Source organism: Labeo rohita, chromosome 13 (genome assembly GCF_022985175.1).
Source record: "Labeo rohita strain BAU-BD-2019 chromosome 13, IGBB_LRoh.1.0, whole genome shotgun sequence".
Taxonomy (NCBI): Eukaryota; Metazoa; Chordata; class Actinopteri; order Cypriniformes; family Cyprinidae; genus Labeo; species Labeo rohita.
The window spans coordinates 10,842,751-10,862,263 of NC_066881.1; the positions used below are offsets into that span (position 1 = coordinate 10,842,751).

General features: G+C 37.0%; 1 protein-coding gene across 3 annotated transcripts in view; it reads left to right on the forward strand.

Annotated features, from left to right (window-relative positions):
- tet1 (tet methylcytosine dioxygenase 1) overlaps window positions 1-18,676 on the forward strand; it is a 55,893-nt gene extending 37,217 nt beyond the window's left edge. For all 3 annotated transcript variants that reach the window (XM_051126078.1, XM_051126079.1, XM_051126080.1), the window contains 9 exons: window positions 1,663-3,733; window positions 3,820-3,910; window positions 6,709-6,802; window positions 6,896-7,104; window positions 9,397-9,547; window positions 10,653-10,742; window positions 11,914-12,051; window positions 12,153-12,444; window positions 13,685-18,676. In XM_051126078.1, the coding sequence (XP_050982035.1) occupies window positions 1,663-3,733; window positions 3,820-3,910; window positions 6,709-6,802; window positions 6,896-7,104; window positions 9,397-9,547; window positions 10,653-10,742; window positions 11,914-12,051; window positions 12,153-12,444; window positions 13,685-14,634 (4,086 nt within the window). In that variant the 3' untranslated portion in view covers window positions 14,635-18,676. The remainder of the gene's footprint in view (window positions 1-1,662; window positions 3,734-3,819; window positions 3,911-6,708; window positions 6,803-6,895; window positions 7,105-9,396; window positions 9,548-10,652; window positions 10,743-11,913; window positions 12,052-12,152; window positions 12,445-13,684) is intronic.
- The last annotated feature ends 837 nt before the right edge of the window (window positions 18,677-19,513 follow it).

The window sequence follows — 19,513 nt, forward strand, 5'->3', positions numbered from 1 at the left end:
AGCAAAGCATATTTGGGTAAAGTAAATGCAAATGTTGCAAATGTTAGCAAATGTTGCTATTATTGTGAATATTAAAGAAACTCATATTAGAAATGATAAGACAGTTAGGGTCCTATGATTTCCACAGTGCGGAAGATGTGGACAGAATTGTGGAATCCAGCCATAAAAATGGAATTTCGGAAAACATAATGTCTTAGAATGTGCCAAATTTTGGATGAATCAGTAAGTTAAATTTTTGGATGAAAAAAGTGGGTCTGTACACTCAAAACACGACATGGTGAAAGAAATATATTACTAAATGTAATGATAGTACTGCTACTAATAAAATTATTATTCAAACATTATTTTTAAGCAATATTTACCTAAATTTATTTGTCACAACACTTCATATACACAGCACAGTATTTCTTTAAAAAATAAATAAATAAATAAAATAATAAATAATAATAAATTAATTCTTTATAAAATCAGTTAGAGATGCAAATTAATTACAGATGCTTTTGATTATTAAAATATAATGAAACCATTAAAATGGAAATCCAGAAATTAATGGAAAACAGAATAAGACAGAAAATAAAAAAACTGAATTTAAAAAAAAACACATTTCATAGGGTCTTAAAAATTTAATTTTTGTTAAACTCAATTCATTAGACATGCTTTTTTATTAATATGTTTTAATGTAACTATTAAAACAGAGTCTAGAAAAATTAAAACAGGGGAAAAAAACAGTATCCAGAAAATAAAAAACTAATTTGGGGGGGAAAAAACTGAATTTGGAAAAAAATAAAACAGATTTCATAGGGCTCTAGACAGTCTTGATCAGTTATAGAATGTTAATTTGCTAATATAAACTTCATCCTAGAGAAAAATAAATTTAAAATACAAAATTTAAAAGACATTTATTTCATTCTATGTATACTACAAATACATTTACATAATATGTACTTACTAAGAATACTCAGCAATTGTACTTTTAGTATACTAAACTATTAAGTATTAGTAGTATACTAAAATATTTAAAGTCTGCTAAATAAATATTAATTTTGTACTTAATGCAGTTTAATTTTGCAGAACAGTGATGACTTTTGTGAACTTACAAATGGACATTTTGCATTTATTTTTTTTATTTTTAATACAATCAATTAATTAAAGATTACTTTTACTTCTGACATTCTATTTGGGGCATTTGTGGCCTAATGGTTTGAGAGTTGGACTTGTAACCTGAAGGTCAGGGCTTTGTGTGTCAGTACTGGCAGGAAATGTAGGTGGTGCCCAACTTCGGTGCCTTGCAGTTACTCCCTGGGCGTGACAGCAAAAATTTCTGCCCATTGCTTTTGGGTGTGTGTGTGTGTGCATTTGGATATGGGACACCACACTTGGCTACACATCACTCACTCTTTATTAAGTTTTTCAAGTTGGCACAAAACTTTTAACAAAGTAGACGTTTTGTGTATAGATACTATGTACAATAATGTTTTAACATTTTACAAGAAACAAGAAAAGAAAAAAAGTGTTTTTCATGTCTTGCTTAATCACCCCAAGTTGCATGCCACGATCCACTGTGGCACCAGCTGTCGTAAGTTGCGATGACCAATTGCAGCATGTCCTGCTTTACACCCCAGCCAAAACATGCTGAAGCATCTTTATATTTTTCCACTGCAGGTTGAGTCAGAGGCAAACTCAGTAAATGGCACATGCTCAGAGCAGATGGAGGAGACCTGCGCGGCACCAGAGGAAGAGGCACATTACATATCCTTAACACGCAATGTTCCACCTGATGTTCCCACGCCTCTTCAACATGGCTTGTTACCAGCACCTCCTGGAAAGCCCGGGACCATTGATGTACTTCTCCCTCACAACAGTTCTCTAACCTCTCATAATGGTGCTGAACACATGAAACCAAACACTGAGACACATGTGGATCCCACTGAGCCACATGCCACGTTCCATAGACCCACGTTTAGGAAAAGTCACGAATCCGAGGCTGTTCGAGAACAGACGGTTCCTCCGAAGAAGATCAAACTGGAGGAGCAATGGGTTGAGATCGACGACCCGCACTCAAAGCACTTAGAGGCTAACGGGCGCTACGAGGACGCTTTATCTACTCTAGCGGCTGTGGTCTGCTTCTCCAGTATGGACAGGAAACGTCTAGAGGAGAGGCTTTACGGGCCTCAGGCCTGTTTAAAAACTGAGCCGAAAGAAGAACCATATCAGTGTCAGATAAATCAAGGAGAAAGTCCAGAAGAACCTCCTCAGAGTGATAATGTTGCACTATCTTTACCCAGTGTCCAATCTCTGGTCCAGCATAGGAATATTAGCGTTGATCAGGCTATAGCTATTGAGGCCTTGACCCAACTGGCAGCTACCCCACGAACAGTGCCCTTCGAAACAGAAAACCAGAGTCAGGACGCTCAGCAAGAAAAAATACCTCTTCGAGAGGCTAAACCAGTTTCAGATGTTTTCTCAAACAAGGTCTCGGTAATCAGTTCATCATTGCAACAGGCTTCTGTCATCCGCAACCCTCTGAACAGGCCGGCCAACTTCACCCAAAGTCAAAATCAGCATTGCGCGTCTACCTCCAGAAAACTTTCCTTGAAGGATCTTCTGGTGGCCAGCTCAGAATGTGAAAAGCTATCGTATACCGCGGAGAACCGCAGAAATGGCCAAGCACTTTGTAAACCCGACAGGTTAGAAGGCACTTTCAAGATGTATAAGCATGGAGAAGCGACTCAGATCTCGAGAAAGAGGGACGAGGAGGAAGTCGCGGCTCAGTTGGTGCAGCTCGCGTTCATGATCGAATCTAGGCAGATGCAAGTCTCGGAAAACAGTCCCCCGAAAGGTATGCCAGCTCAGACCATGAAATACAATCATAATTACTTGGGGCAGCACTTAAAAAAGCAAAGGAAGCCTAAAATGACGCCGTCGAAGCCCAGGATGTCTAAGAAGAAAGCTGCTGAGATCGAGGGCAGCCATTGTAGGATTCCGTTGGCCAAGAAGACGCCCAACAGGAAAACCCCACTCAAGGCTACCATCCAGAAAGCCATTTCGCAACAAAAGATGAGGTTCCAGCACAAGAGGAGTCCGTTTCTTCCACAAGCGCAGATAGATCTGAAAAAGTACATCGCGGAGGCTCATCACGAGAACAGGCAGCTCTTATACTACGGCAACTCTCTGAAGAAAGAGCACTTTGAAACCATCTTAGGTTCTGGTAAGCAGAACGGCTTTCACCCTAAATACGAGCACGCAGCTCATTCTTTACCGCCGCCGAACGGACTCTTTCACAATCATACAAATGACCATCTAGGTGCTAGCCAGTGGCCGAGGCATGAATGTGAACAACAAACGAATTCTCAGGTATCGAAAACCTACGATGTGCTAAATCATGGTGCTAAACAACAACCTCAGCAAACCATGGCCAGTGAACCCTGTAAGGACTTGCCGCAAAGCCCAGGGATGTACCATAAAGCCAACGGCTTTAATGATCATCAATACTTGCACACCAATCAAAATGGATTTTACAAAGTGGAGAAGTCTGGAGGGGTTACGGTGTTGTCCACATCAAGTGCGCATTTGGAGAACGGGGATGTGGCGAACGCCGAAGAACAGACTCCCACCAAACACACGATCGACAGCTTTTTGGAGTCTCCGATAAAGTTCTTGAGCACACCGACCAAGAATCTCCTCAACACCCCCTCTAAACAAATCATAGAGCTGCCCTCCTGTGACTGTGTGGGTAAGTCACGTTAGACATTTCATAACTTGAAATAAAAGTTTGCTAGAACTTCTTTCGGTTCATTTACAAACAGTTTTTCTCTACAGAACAAGTTATTGAGAAAGAGGAGGGTCCGTATTACACTCACCTTGGATCTGGCCCGAATGTAGCAGCTGTGAGAGAGATGATGGAGAACAGGTAAAGTGGATCTCAGTTGCTGTCAGTGCTGAGTAATTATGTTTAATCTGGATTACGTAATCATATTCCAAAAATTAAGTGCTTGTAATTAGATAATATTACTTTTTAAAATGCTCATAATCAGATTAAAGTTTTTTATGAATTACAGTATTACATATTCACAAAATGGCAGTAAATTATTGCTAAATACTGTCTTCATCATATCCAGTGAACTTTACTAATCATTTATATTGGAAGTCTGAAGAAAAATATTTCAAACCTGGAATACTTTGGCCATGTAATATCAAGTTGTCACGTTTATTAATGTTTGTTTGTTCACGTTTTTTTTTTACATCAGTATGGTACACAATAGTCACATTCAAGTCTATGTGATTAACAGGTTAGCTCAAGTAATCTGAAAGTAATCAAAAATTAGTCAGACCACATTATTTAATATGTGTACTTCAGATTATGTTAATAACTACAGTTTTCCTCGTTTAATTTGGAATCTGTAATGGATTACAGTTTGTAAGTAATCTACCCAGCACTGGTTGCTGTGTTTACATGCAATAATGTTTTCACTGGCTCCAACACAAAATATACATTTTTATTCATTTTAATGTATAGTTTTAAGTTTACATGTATGCATTTAATTTTCTTAATTTTCTTTATGTCATTTCATATAATAATTTTTGCAGTTATTGTTTTATATTTATTTTAAAATTATTTTTTGTAAAATAAAAAATAATTATATTTTAGTGCCGTCAAATTGATTAATTGTGATGTGTATATGAATACAATATGTATATATGAATACACACACATGGATGTATATATTTAAGAAATATATGTAATATATACTGTATTTATATTTACAGAATTTCACATACACCTTGCAGAATCTGCAAAATGTTAATTATTTTACCAAAATAAGAGGGATCATACAAAACGTTATTTTTTTTGTTTAGTACTGACCTGTATAAGATATTTCACATAAAAAACAGTACATATAGTCCACAATAGAAAATAATAGTTCAAAAGGTTACATATGCTTGATTCTTAATACTGTGTTCTTACCTGAATGATCTACAGCTGTTTTTTTTTTTTTGTTGTTGTTGGGGTTTTTTTTAGTGATAGTTGTTCATGAGTCCGTTGTCCTGAACAGTTAAACTGTCTGCTTCAGGTCCCACATATTCTTTGGTTTTTCAGCATTTCTGACTATTTGAACCCTTTCCAACAGTGACTGTATGAGTTTGAGATCCATCTTTGCAACTATGCAACTATTACAGAAGGTTCAAACACTCACAGATGCTCCAAAAGAAAAAACAATGTGGGGGTGAAAACTTTTGAACAGAATGAAGATGTGTACATTTTCCCTAAATATCATATTTTTTCATTTAGTACTGCCCTTCAGAAGCTATAGAAGGTACTTACATGTTTTCCAGAAGACAAAATAAGTTAAATACACCCTAATCTTCAAATTCAAAAAGTTTTATGCATCGTTTTTCCTTCTGGAGCATCAGTGAGTGTTTGGATCTCAGCTGCATATGAGTCCCTCAGTTGTCCTCAGTGTGAAAAGATGGATCTCAAAATCACACAGTCATTGTTGGAAAGGGTTCAAATACACTTTTTAATATACAGTCAAATTAATTATCAGGCCGCGTGTCAATGTAGCTAATGTTGCATAAATAAATACTGTAACTCTAGGGCTTGGCAAACAAATACTGGCAGTGGCAGTATTTTTTAATATTGACAGGGACATATACATGTAACTATAGACTTTTCTGCATTCAAAGTAGCAACCACAGACGCATTTCAGCAGAAACACACTTTCATACTCTCTAGAAGCTAAAACAGGAAGCTTATAACTGGGTTCAAGGGGCCCATAGAGTGATTCTCACCACAGAGGTGGAGAGGTTACTACTGTACTGCGCTAGCTATGGCAGAATTATGTTGTGATGATACTATTTCCTATCTTACATTCAAAAGTCTGACACATAGAGTGTTTGCAAGGAAGCGTTTTATTTATGTTTCTCAAACCTTCTGGTTAGAGTTTGTTTCAGACCCCTAACCCTAAATATGACACTTCTGCAATTAAGTAAGTTAAATAAATTGTTTCGAGAATTTCAGTCTGTTTTTTAAATGTAAGATTAAGTTTTAAAAATCTCTATTTGGGTTATATTATTGAAATACCCACCATACAGAATCCACCTGATGATGATGATGTCATCATGTTTGAATACTGAATTCTGATTGGTGTTCTTTTTTTGCACTTATTTGCATATTAAATCGTAATGGATCTGTTCTACAGTATATATATATTTAAAAGATTAGTTCACTCCAGAATTAAAATTTCCTTATTATTCAATTTCTCATTTGAAAAGAAATGATTTTCCTCCAAATAGTGGACTTCGATGGGGATCAACAAGTTGAAATTCGAAATTGAAGTTTCAATGCAGCCTCAAATTTTAATTCTGGAGTAAACTAATCCTGTAACAGTAAGAAACACCAATCGTATTTGTAAATTTGAATCTGAATTTAAAAATGTTTCTCTTCAAGTTTTTACATCTAACGTTTGTGTAATAGTGGGTAATTAACTCGTTTGGTTTCAGTACAGTGACAGTTTAAAAGCCAGTTATTTAATTTTAGAAACAACATGTCTTTGTAAAATCACAGTTAACACAGTGTAAATGAGTCTTTTTACATGTACATGTGCCTTCATATTTTATGAAGGGAGGTCAAAAATTGCTGAACTTTTGATAACCCCTGTGTCATAGTGCTTGACACCCACACAACTCACTGCACTGTTTTCATCACAGATATGGTGAGAAAGGCAACGCAGTCCGTGTGGAGGTTGTTGTGTATACAGGCAAAGAGGGGCGGAGCTCACAGGGTTGTCCAATCGCCAAGTGGGTGAGTGACCCGTATGAAATAACTAGCAGTCTGCAAAAAGCTTGCGGAGTGTCTGTTCCTTCACATACTGTGTGCACGTGTTGAATTCTGCAGATCATACGTCGAGGAAGTGAGGAAGAGAAGCTGTTGTGTCTTGTGCGGCAGCGTGCTGGTCACTGCTGTCAGAACGCCGTGGTAGTCATTCTCATCCTGGCCTGGGAGGGGATCCCACGCAGTGTGGCTGACAGGCTGTACCAGGAGCTCACACAGACTCTCTGCAAATATGGCTCGCCCACTAGCCGCCGATGTGCCCTCAATGAGGAGTGAGTCACAAGTAACATACGGACAGAGTGTGTGGGAATGATTCACGTACACACGCCCTCACACAAATACAAAAGAACATTTGGAGGTTGTTCTTGATGAAGAATGAGTACTTTTCTTTAAGCTTTTACACCAACTCCTTCACGTCATCATGTTGAAAGTGTACATTCACCGCTGAAAAGACCAGGCTAGATTAGTACAAAGGGTCAGAAAGTAATTTGGGTCGAAAATTACACAGAAATGAACAAAACATTTAAGAAATGAGGACAAAAATGCCTCTGCACAATTAAACTAAAACAGTTGCAATTAAAGTGAAATGCGGATAAAGAGAGCAGCATTACATTCAAATCTGCTCACAATGTGTAGTTTTTGCATGTTTTTTTGCAGTGTTGAACTTTATAAATAATAATACACATCTGTTGAGCGCATAAATGTGATGACTAATAAGAGATGTTTAGATTAGTCACCGGTGAGGAAGAAGAAAAGTTCTGCAATTTCATGAATTTCTCTCATTAAATTAAGTGAAATCTTGATTTTCTGACATGTTAAAAAATAGTAAGCATATGGAAACCAGTTTCCACCACTAAATAAAAAAGTAAAAAAGGTTGCGACTTTTTATCTTACAATTCTGATTTTTTTTCTCGCAATTGCAAGTTTACATCTCGCTATTTTAAATCTTTCTCTCACTTTTTTTCTCAGAATTGTAAGAGATAAACTCACAATTGTGAGTTATAATGTCAGAATTATGAGATATAAACTCAGAATAGCAAGATATAAACTCACGATTTTGGCTTTTTTTCTCAGATTTGTGACTTAATATCATTTGCGAATGAAGTCAGAATTGAGATATAAACTCGCAATTCTGAAAACATATCAGAAGTCCGTGACATTATATGAAGTCATATCTCAATTCTGACTTTATAACACGCAATTACAGGTTTATTTATTACAATTCTAATTTTTTTTCTACAGAATTGTGAATCCAGTTTTGAGGGAAAAAGTTTATATCTCACAATTCAGACTTAATAACCCGCAATTGCAAGTTTATATCTCAATTCTGAGAAAATAAGTCAGAAGAGCAAGTTTCTATCACACAGTTCTGAAACTGTAATGTAAACTCGCAATTGCGAAAAAAAAAGTCAGAATTGTGAGTTAAAAAGTCGCAATTACCTTTTTTATTCAGTGGTGGAAACAGGCTTCCATATAAACTAATTCATGGTTGATGTTCTGATTTAATTAATTCATTAAACTTAAATATTTTACATAAAAAGACGACGTATATTTAAATGAGATCATTGTAATAATTGCCTTTACAAAGGTAAGAAAATGCCCCAGGAAATCACTTCCAGGGGACAAATTTTGCCCCATAATGGAAGTTACTTTCAGACCCTGGTTGTAAGTCATTGAAGCTCATTCATTTGTCCAAAAAATGGGTTAAAATTTTGGCTATGATCATTTAAAGTCATTATTGTGTTAGATGAGAATAACACTGAACAGACATTACGAAACATAGTTTTAGAAAGAAATGTTAAGATTCAGCATTGCATAAATAATGATAGTATTTGTTTGTTTGCTTTTAATGAGTATTAGTAAGTTCTCAAAAAAATCATATTGAACTTATATTTTAAAAAATAAAGTTTATACTCTCAAAATGAAAGTAGAAGTCATAATGAGTGGGGCATTCAGTCATTCATTCAACCAATTCATTCAAATAACAAAGTAAGTAAATCAACTACTGAGTAGGTACTACACATGTTATTTTGCACCCATTAATAGTATGAATATGGGTGGGTGGTATGAATGAAACTAAACTACAACTGCCTTGTTATTACTGTCACATGAACAACTAGTGTCAGCTGTGTCACTTCACTGCCATTTATAAATCCTCTCCTGTTAAGCTTATGGTTCAAAATACTGATATGAATTTGGACATACTACTCTTTTGGCACACTGTATTTCATATACTATACAGTAGGGAAGTATTTGATTTCAGATGCAGCAAATGAGTCGTTAGCTCGCATCATGTTGATAACTTAGCAGCTCCATGCAATGAAAGATGGGATACAAGTCTGGGCCCCTGGTGGGGCGCATTAAATTTCAACATGTGCATGTTCCACATTTTCCATGCATATTTTTTGTAATTAATTATACAAAATTACTGTGTTAAATCTACACCCTAGAAAAAAATTGTAATCTTCTGTACAATAATGCACCAGCAGCAAGGTTTTTAGCATATTGTATTATTTTATAGTGTATTACAGCACTCTAACTTACTTTATCTTCTCTCCTGTTAGTCGTACATGTGCGTGTCAGGGCCTGGATCCAGAGACCTGCGGTGCCTCTTTCTCATTTGGTTGCTCTTGGAGTATGTACTTCAATGGCTGCAAGTTTGCACGCAGCAAAGCGCCTCGGAAGTTCAGACTGCTGGGAGACTATCCTGAGGAGGTGAGCACTAGACGGGCTCATAGGAGATACATTCTCAGTCCACTAGAAATGTGTGAAAAAATGCTCTTTTATGGAAGAATCATGCTGGTTTTTAAAATCCTGCCAACAAACCATAGTGGCTTTAAATGAGATGTGCAACTGGGATGAGAGTGTCCTGTGTGAGCATAACTGAATTACTTTGTTTACCTGAACCAATTTAACCTGTTGCACTCTAAGTAAATCAGTTAAATGAAAAGACATGAATCCATAAAGGCGTGACTAATACCATTGAGTGTTGAGTCAGCACACCTTCTTATTAAGTAAATTATCCTCATTATAGATTATACACTTTCAGGCGATTCAAGTGCCCGATTTGCAGTAGTGGATCAATGCTGTGTAAAGTACGGCAGATTGTAGTACTCTGCTGTATCTTCTACAACCAAGCTTTCAGAGCCATCCTGCAAGATTGTGGTCACGATGAGAATAATTCAGCTGGATTTGACTTGAGTGCACAGATTATCTTCTGTATGAAACATTATTTTTATAGTCCCTGTCACATAAAAATACTTTTTAAAAAATACTGAATTAACACATAAAAGTACACTACTGTTCCAACGTTTGGTGTCAGTAAGGTTTTTTAAAAAATTAATACTTTTATCCAGCAAAATAAATGTATGTGTAATGTTAATAAAAAGTTATATTTCAAATAAATGCTATTCTTTTGAACTTCCTATCAGTCAAATAATGCTAAAAAATGGTTTCTACAAAAATATTAAGCAGCATAATTGTTTTAAGGTTGATAGTAATAAGAAATGTTTCATGAGACTCAAATCAGCATATTAGAATGATTTCTGAAGGATCATGTGACACTCAAGACTAAAAATTCAGCTTTGTCGTCACAAGAATAAATTACATTTTAACATATTGAAATACAAAACAGTTACTGTAAATGTTAATATTTCACACTATTACTGTCAGCTAAATCCTTGCAGCATCCTTGCTGAGCATAAAGGATATTTTTCAAAAACTAAAAAATTAACATTTTTTGAAAGGTAGGTGGGTATGCTTTATGGTCATTTTAATTTATCCTTCAAACTGCAATAATGTTCGATTTTTTTCTGTTTAGGAGATAAAGTTGGAGAAAAATTTGCAGAATCTGGCATCAGATTTGGCCCCTGTGTACCAGAAACTTGCTCCTGAGGCCTTTCATAACCAGGTAGGAATGACATAATTAAAATGTCACAATCTCTAACAATGTTAGAACTGCTCTTAAAGGGATAAATAAAAATTCCAGTAGTTCTAGTAGAAAATTCTAGGTAGTTGCATTACCGTTGAACCACAGATGTCACATGGATAATTTTAACAATGTCCTTACTACCTTTCTGGGTCTTGAATGTGTCAGTTGCGTTGCTGTCTATGCAGGGTCAGAAAGCTCTCAGATTTCATCAAAAATATCCTAATTTGTGTTTTGAAAATAAACGAAAGTCTTAAAGTCTTATGGGTTTGGAACAACATGAGGGTGGGTAATTAATGACAGGATTTAAATTTTTGGGTGAACTATCCTTAAGCAGAGCTCAACAGTAAAAAAAAATGTTAGCTAAGTTATTTGATTATATGTTGCTATTTCTGTAGCATCCAAGATAAAGCAAACTGAGCACGTAAGGAAAGTATCATAAAGATCTGACCAGTGTTAATTTCGTTGACAAATAATTTTCATCATAATTTTCATCAACAACATTTTTTACCAACGAAAACGAGACAATAATGAAACAAAAACTCTGACAAAAATCTATTGACATTTTCATTATTGAAAATCTGCTGTGTGGTAGAGATTCATCTATCCGGCAGGATCTATCTGGCGGGACATAAGCTAGTATACATTTGCTGCATGTCTCATAAAACGTTAAAAAATGTCATTATCTGGGATAAACAAAAGAGCAGACATATGGATAAATTTGATGACACAAAAAACAACTCAATTTGTTCCAGTCTTCTGAGTGCACACAATTCTCACACAATACACAAGTACTCTTCTAACGTCTCATGAATGGAGAAATACACACAAAATTATGTCGAATTGTCTAGTTTGATAAGTATTCACGTAAACACACTCGGTTACCTCTTAGGTGAACGTAAACAGTTAGGAGAATATCGGACATGTTTCAGTTCATTGCGTCTGTGCATTTGGGTTTAAAGTGCTCCTATTATGCCACTTTAGAGGTTGCTAATATTGTTTTATAAGTCTCCTAAAACAGGCTTAAAGTTATTCAAGATATTCAAAGTTATTTGAATATGTGATCGTGTTGACATTTCTATAGCATCCAAGATAAAGCTGAGTCCTGCATACTTTTGTAAAGAAAGTATCATAATGATTTGTAACCCGTCAGGTGGAGCAGGAGCAGCAGGGGCAGGATTGTCGGCTAGGCAGGACCAAAGGTCGACCGTTCTCTGGTGTGACTGCATGTGTGGACTTCTGTGCTCATGCCCACAGAGACACACATAACATGACCAATGGAAGCACTGTGGTGAGTCTCACTTCCACTATCAATATGTCAGTGTCCTTCTAATACATTCTTTTTCAAGTCACCATTGAGATAAATGAGCACTTGCCTCATGTGAACCTCAGGTATGCACTTTAACCAAGGAGGATAACCGCGCGGTGCGGAACATTCCAGAGGATGAGCAGCTGCACGTCCTGCCACTCTACAAGATCTCTGACACGGATGAGTTTGGCCATGTTGAGGGCCAGTGGGCCAAGATAAAGTCTGGGGCACTGCAGGTCCTCTCTGCTTTCCCAAGAGAAGTGAGAATGTTGGCCGAGCCCGTCAAATCAGCACACAAGAGGAGGATGGAAGCTAAAAGAGCCCATGCTGTGAAACAGGGCACACCTATGAAAGTGAAGAACGAGCCTCTTAAAGGTATATCCAGTTCAGCCTTTATTTTTAGAAGGCGTGCTGTCTTCTTGATGCATACAAGTTGGTTTAAAGCAGGGTTTTCCAGCAGTCTTTGGAGCCTCTTCATGTGTGCCTATCATTCAAAATGTGTAGTGCTGGGGAGGCTCCAAAAAAACTGTAAGAAAACCCCTGGTTTAGGGGGCATTAACACGACACCATTTCTAACTTAAAACAGAAAACTTACTTGCATGTTGGGCGTTCATTTACATGACAACACTTTATGGGGGTCTAAACATGCAAAGTTTTGAAATCAGGTTTCAAAGTGTAAGTACAGTTATTGTCTCTGCGTAAACAACAAAAAGTTGAATGCGTGAAAATGACGTCATCCACATACACCGATCAGGCTAAACATTTTCACCACTGACAGGTAAAGTGAATAACACTGATTACCTCTTCATCACAGCACCTGTTAGAGGAATATATTAGGCAGCAAGTGAACTTTTGGTCCTCAAAGTTGATGTGTTGACGTAGGAAAAATGGGCAAAAAGAATTTGAGTGAGTTTGACAAGGGCCTAATTGTGATGGCTAGACGACTGATGGCTAGACGACTGATGGCTAGACAATGTTTCATTACCCCCACATGTCGAAAATGAAATTATTCTCATTACAAAGTAATGAGAATAATTTACCCATTTTCTACCTCTGAACTAAAAAAACAGCGGAAAAGCAAGGCAAATTCTTGTTTTGGTGTCGTTTTCTCATGTTTCTGTTGTCAATATTAAAGGGGTGCTATGGTGTTTCTCTTCATCAGTCCAAAACAAGTCAATAAAGTGCATCCATCCATAATTAAAAAGTGCCTCACACGGCCCTGGGGGGGTCGATAAAGGCCTCCTGTAATGAATCGATGTGTTTTTGTAAGAAAAATATCCATATTTAAAACGTAAGAATCACTTTAATCAACTTTCGTAACTGCTTTGGCAAAGGGCGTAGCAGGAAGGAAACACCGTCTAAGCTGTTTGGCAATTGCAACACAGTGGAACAGTTCATTAAACACATTTCGTTCATTAAACCCAGAACTAATCGAGCCATTTGTGCCAGGCTACAGAGTATGTAAGCATGTTCTAGTACACCCCAAAACAAAATCAAGACTTTGTAATGAGAATAATAGGACCCCTTTAAATAAAAAAATCAATGAAGGCAACATACACAGACCCTCTTATCTCTAATCTATATTAAATTCTTATTATTATTATTTTGTCAACAGGTCTCAAACACAACTCACCATGTTCAGAAAAGAATACTTGTAATTTAAGTTCCACAATGCGATTGTCTGGAGTTCCAGGCATTGGAGACCAATTCTCAGACCTGCGTTCTACTGTCCCGTACAACCAGACCAACACATGCCACACACCTCCTGTGGCCTCCGGCTTTGGCATGCCCGCACACCCAGAGTTTCCTCAATCGCATGATCCCTCAAGAGGAACTGGACACAGCAATGGTTCTCCTTCTCTTAGACACGGACTCGAGAACATCAGGCAGACGTCTGAACCGTTCAGAAACTCGCATCCGAACGATCCGAAATACTCTCCCGCGTTCAAATCCGAGCCTGAGGAGATGCGGTGCTTCCAGGGCGGCGCAGCTCCCACCCCACTCTCCCCGCCCATGGCCGAGGGTCTCCACAGTCGCTTGATCCCTGAGAACCACAGCAACCCACCAGTTACGCCGCAACCCCTGACCCCAGAGGTGGGTAGAGCGGAGCAAGTGTGGTCGGACAGCGAGCACAATTTCCTCGACAGGAATATCGGCGGTGTCGCGGTGGCTCCTTCCCACGGCTCCATCCTGATCGAATGCGCTCGACGGGAACTGCACGCCACCACTCCCATCCTGCGGCCCAACCGCACGCATCCCACCCGCATCTCCCTGGTCTTTTACCAGCACAAGAGCCTGAACGCCCCAGGCCACGGCCTGCAACAGTGGGAGGCCAAAATGGCCGAGAAGGCCAGGGAGAAAGAGGAAGCTGAGCGTTTGGGACTCAACGACAGGTCAAAGGCGATGGATTCAGACACGGAGAGCGAAAACGAGACTTATCCGGAAGAGAGACACAAGTATCAGGTCCCTACCCGTCAATCGTTAACAGTCACACATGATGGCGTCGTCATGTCAGCTCCCTACGCCCTCACGCACGTCACTGGGCCTTACAACCGCTGGACGTGAAATTCTCCGTGCTTGTCTAGCTAATGCCTTACCTCAGCTAGTTCTCATCCTTTCATGCCCGTTTTTACGTGTGCCCTTCTTCAGTTGTGCTTTTCATCTCAGCTTTTACGAAGAAATAGACTACCGTTTGTGGGTTTTTAACTGTGAGTTTTTGGTGTGTATGTCTGTGTTTTTTTTATTGTAAAGAGATGGTGCTCAGAACAGATGTTATAAAACTGGTTTTATACATATAGATGAAATTAGTGCATAGAAGATGTGATTATTTATTCTGATCATTTTCAAGACTATTTTGTAATTTAATTTCTGGTCCAAGCCTGTTTACTGCAATAGGAGTATGTCATCCTTTAAATGACGTGTGTAGTAAACACTCCGAATTGACATTGTCAAATGTGAATTCTATATTCTCGTCTAAGCCTTCGGTGCTGTCTTGTCTGACACTCGGTAGTTGCTATTTTATGGTGCCATTGTAGCAGTAAGGTTGAATGACCAATATGAACCACACTTGGGGGTCGTTACAGGAACTTTACATCAGTTTTCTGGGTATTCGTATTGGTATGAAGGTACATTGTTTCGGCATTGTGAGACAGTGTTGGGGTTAACGCATTACAAGTTACATAATCAGATTTGATAGGTGCAAACGTTAGTAAAATGTGTTGCTCATTTCACATTCATTTTAAAACTCTAAAACTCTCCTCCCATAAATTTTACTTCTGAAAACGTCCTACAAATGCAAGTTTAATAAGGTCAAGCTCAAAAATCAGCACTAATTCTGCATGGCGCATCTTTAGTGAATCCGTGCTATTTTAACCCCAAAAAAATGGTTTGCAGTGGCACAAGCTGTTAGTAAAACTGGCACTTAGTGTGATAGGGCCATTACAGTTGCCAAAAATATAACTTTTGGGGGGTTTGTTATTAAAAAAAACAAATAAGCAAGCCTAGCCCAAGTGGCAAAAGTAACGTAATTCATTACTTTCCATAAAAAGTAACTAGGTACGGCATTTAGTTACTTTTTTAGGAAATAATGAAATTATGTAATGCATTACTTTTAAAAGTAACTTTGGAAATGTAATAGGTTACAGATTACAAGTTACCCTATTTAAAATGTAATAAGTAGTGTAACTATTTCAGTTACTTTATTGAAGTAATGTAACTGATTACATTTGATTCCTTTTTGACTACTTTTACTAATTTAAATTTCAATTTTTTTCTAAACTGTTAATCATTCTAAAACATTTAAAGCAGGCAGGGTTAACCTTACAGTAGTACTCAACATTGATTACTGTCAGACTTTCAAAATCCATCATCACTTGAAATAAGATAATAATTTAATTTTGAAGCACAGCCACTACAAAATCAGATTAGCACCTCTTTTTACTTTTAGATCATTCTGCGGTTAAAGATGTAAAATCATAACAAGAAATAGTTTAGTAGCTATGATATTGTTTTTGAAATCAAATCTTTGCGTAGCTATGACAGGAAACACTAGCATCTAACAGCACCTTGGAGAAAACAGTTAATTTAAAAAATAAAACTTATACATAAACCCAAACAGAAAATAAAACAGTTATCGAATCCAATATTCTGTGTCCTAAACTCTTGAAACTTTGTTGTGTCGTATTTTAGAGCAGCCAATGCGATTTTGGAAAGAAATCAATCAAATCTGTATGTGTGCAAAAATATTCACCCCCCTTTGTAATCGTTAACATTTCCGTAAGTAACTGTTATTTAATGACCTTTTTTCTCAGTAACTGTAATAGATTACAGTTACATTTATTTTGCAATTCAATTACGTAACGCTGTCCCCAACACTGAACATAGTACGTGGCATCCTTTAAAAAAGCACTTTGTATCTTCAGACCAACTTGACATTTGAAGTTTCCAATATGCACGTTTGGTTTATTCATCATCGAGTATCTATAGTCACATGTTTGCTGTCGAGTCATGATTATGAAACTTTGCATATTTAAGCAATAATCATGGAAGGTTTATGCTGCATTTAACAACGTGTCCAACCCGTTTCCTTTCTGGCACTTACGTAAAAGTTTATATTATTTAATCCCCGTTTTTTTTTTTTTTTTAACTCCCAAAGAGGTTGAAACATAACTTGAAAACAGCTTATTCATTTTCTACAATTCAAGCGTGTTAAGTTCGAACGAATTTACTGTATGTTTTTCACTGGTGCTTTTAAAGAGATCCCATGACACCTCCTGAGATGACATTTCATATATTTTTATTGCTACATAGTGCATTTTTATTTGAAATCAGTCACTTTTGGTGCAAGAGGTGGGATGGATCGGTGTCTGTGCATTTTTATACACAAGTTTGTTCGGGTTTTATTTAGGTGCGTCGAATGAAAGATCAACTCATGACTTCGTAATTGCATATGTTATCCAGAGGCCTAGTCAAGATATTGGCTCAAACGCAAGGTTTACATTTCTCTTACATGAGGTTTAAAGTTAACATACGGCTAAGAAATGTCTTTTTCATTTCATCTTTAAGGTGCTAAAGAGTGTACGTCAGTGTTTAAAACCATTGTACACCCCAAATGCTGTACTTCAGCTCTTGAAACAACATCTTGTCATGTAGGCTGTGAGAAATTTGACACTTGTCTCTGAAAATGTGTTTTAACTAGTACTCTATCTGCAACCAAGATAGAAAAGCTCAAGGGTAACCCAATGTTAGCCTATGTTTTGGGGAACTTGAAGTCACAGAGTGGCATGGGTACGTTCACGCTACTGTCTCTTCAATCCGATCTGTTTTTGCTGTTGTTTTTTGTGTAAAACCATCATCAAGATGATATTGTAACCCTGAGTTTGTATGTAGCTCAGGGACAGTGCTCATCAGCGGTGCTTATTCATAGTACCAGAGTCCCCTGGCATTGACAAATCACATGTAGTGCTGCACTAGTTCTGGATCTTTCGTTTCGGCCGGTGCTCAATGTTTTACTCAGCTTGAATATCGTTAGATCATGCTATGTTATGGAGTGTTTTTCCTCTTGACTTTATGTGGCACAAATAATACTATGACCTCACAGTCCCCTGATGGTAATTGACTGACATTGAAATGCCAGTACTATGAACATCAAATAGCCTAAGGGAATTACCAATGCAATTCGATTCAATGCTTACTGATTTTATGCATTTTTCTAAGCTATTGTTTTGTGTGAATTATGGGTTGTTTTTTGTGTCGCTGTTCAAAACCTGCATCTCTGTGAATTAGATTTATGAGTACCATAAACTTATTTTTTGTGATTTTATCTGAGTTCAGATGATGCTCTCATTGCAACAGTCTAGTAAGAAAAAACATGTTCCTAAGGAAATAAATTTTGTTACATTCCTTTTTAAATTAATATATTCACATTAGGCATCTTTTGCATGTTTTTCCTCCTTTTTGTTGTATTTTTTCCCCTCTTTTCTCAGGTCTCTCTGCCCATGTAATTTTGGTCGCAAGCTTTTATGATTCTTGCACTGTCTTCCAGTTAAATTCTCCAAAATTTGAAATTACTTTTGGTTATGTTTTGTGAAATGGAAAAGTGGTTCCCTTAAAACATCTTCATGTATATTATCAGTTTGACAATTCTCTTCTGTATATGTTGAATGAAAGCTGAAGTGTGTCATTTTTCAGGCAGTTTTCCCAACACTAGATTACGCAGATAGTCAGACAAATCGATTGGTTAATCCACTGTTATTGTGTTGTGCCAATCACAAGCAATGTTTTGATTTCAGCTCATAGATGAACATGTTACATTTTTTGGTAATTCAACCCATCATTGGTTCATTTACTTACTTTTATCTGAATTTTAACATTAACATTAAAAAAAAAATTACACACTTCAGCTTTAAGAATGAATGTAAGCCATTACGGGCACTGTTGTAGTATAATGTGGAATTTTAAACCTCCTCTTACCTTCAAAACAAAAGAGAACATACTATGACTTGAAGACTTATTCATTTTGTGACTTGAAATGATCTGTCAAGGAAAGAAAACACCAGCTTTTGAGATTTTTCTTTTAGAAAATAAAATGCACAGTAGTTGTACAGTACGTGTGACGTGTGAGGCTTTTCTGTTTGCACATATGAGCATTTATTCTTCTGCATTTCAACAGTATTTCCATCTCACATATTTTTTATGTTGTGTACTTTCAAGAACAGGATATTTGGAATAGATTTTTGAAAATAGGTTGAATATTAGTCAGTTTGGACCACGCTCAAATATGCATTTGGCTCGTGTCTGACAAATGTGTTCAGGAATAACAATTCCCTAACTGTGATATCATAAACAGTCATTTTCCTGGCAGAAAAATGACCTGGAATTTGGGAGAATTTACTAATCAGAAAAGATTTTGAATTAACCCATACAGTTGCACTTGTACTAAATTGGTTGAATGATACATTTTGGCCTGATTGCATTATATCTATAGGAGAGTTAATGATGACATGACATCAGATTTAGAGTTTGTCAGGAGCATGTGCTCCAACAGTCTCACCAACAAGAATAGTGCATTTCAACATCAACAAACAGTGCCCTCTACGGGCGAAATTTTATGAACTTTGGTGTGCATCCTCAGATGACCCTATTGCTGATGTTTTTTTGAGTTTATATTACACAGGTCAGAGTCAAAAACTTCCATTGCACACATCTGCAAAACTCAATAATCAAAGTTACCTGAATAACTGTAGTGTATGAAAACTTTGCAGAAAAGTTTATTCCATTCTTACTAGTGTACTTCTTTTAAACTAAAAATAGAGTATACATACTTTCAATCCAAAATGTATACTTAAGTATACTTTACACATAAACAGAAAAGTCTGAATTGGAAAACACATACCATACCACTCTACACACTATTTCTGCCATACAAAGACTTGGTAAAAGATGT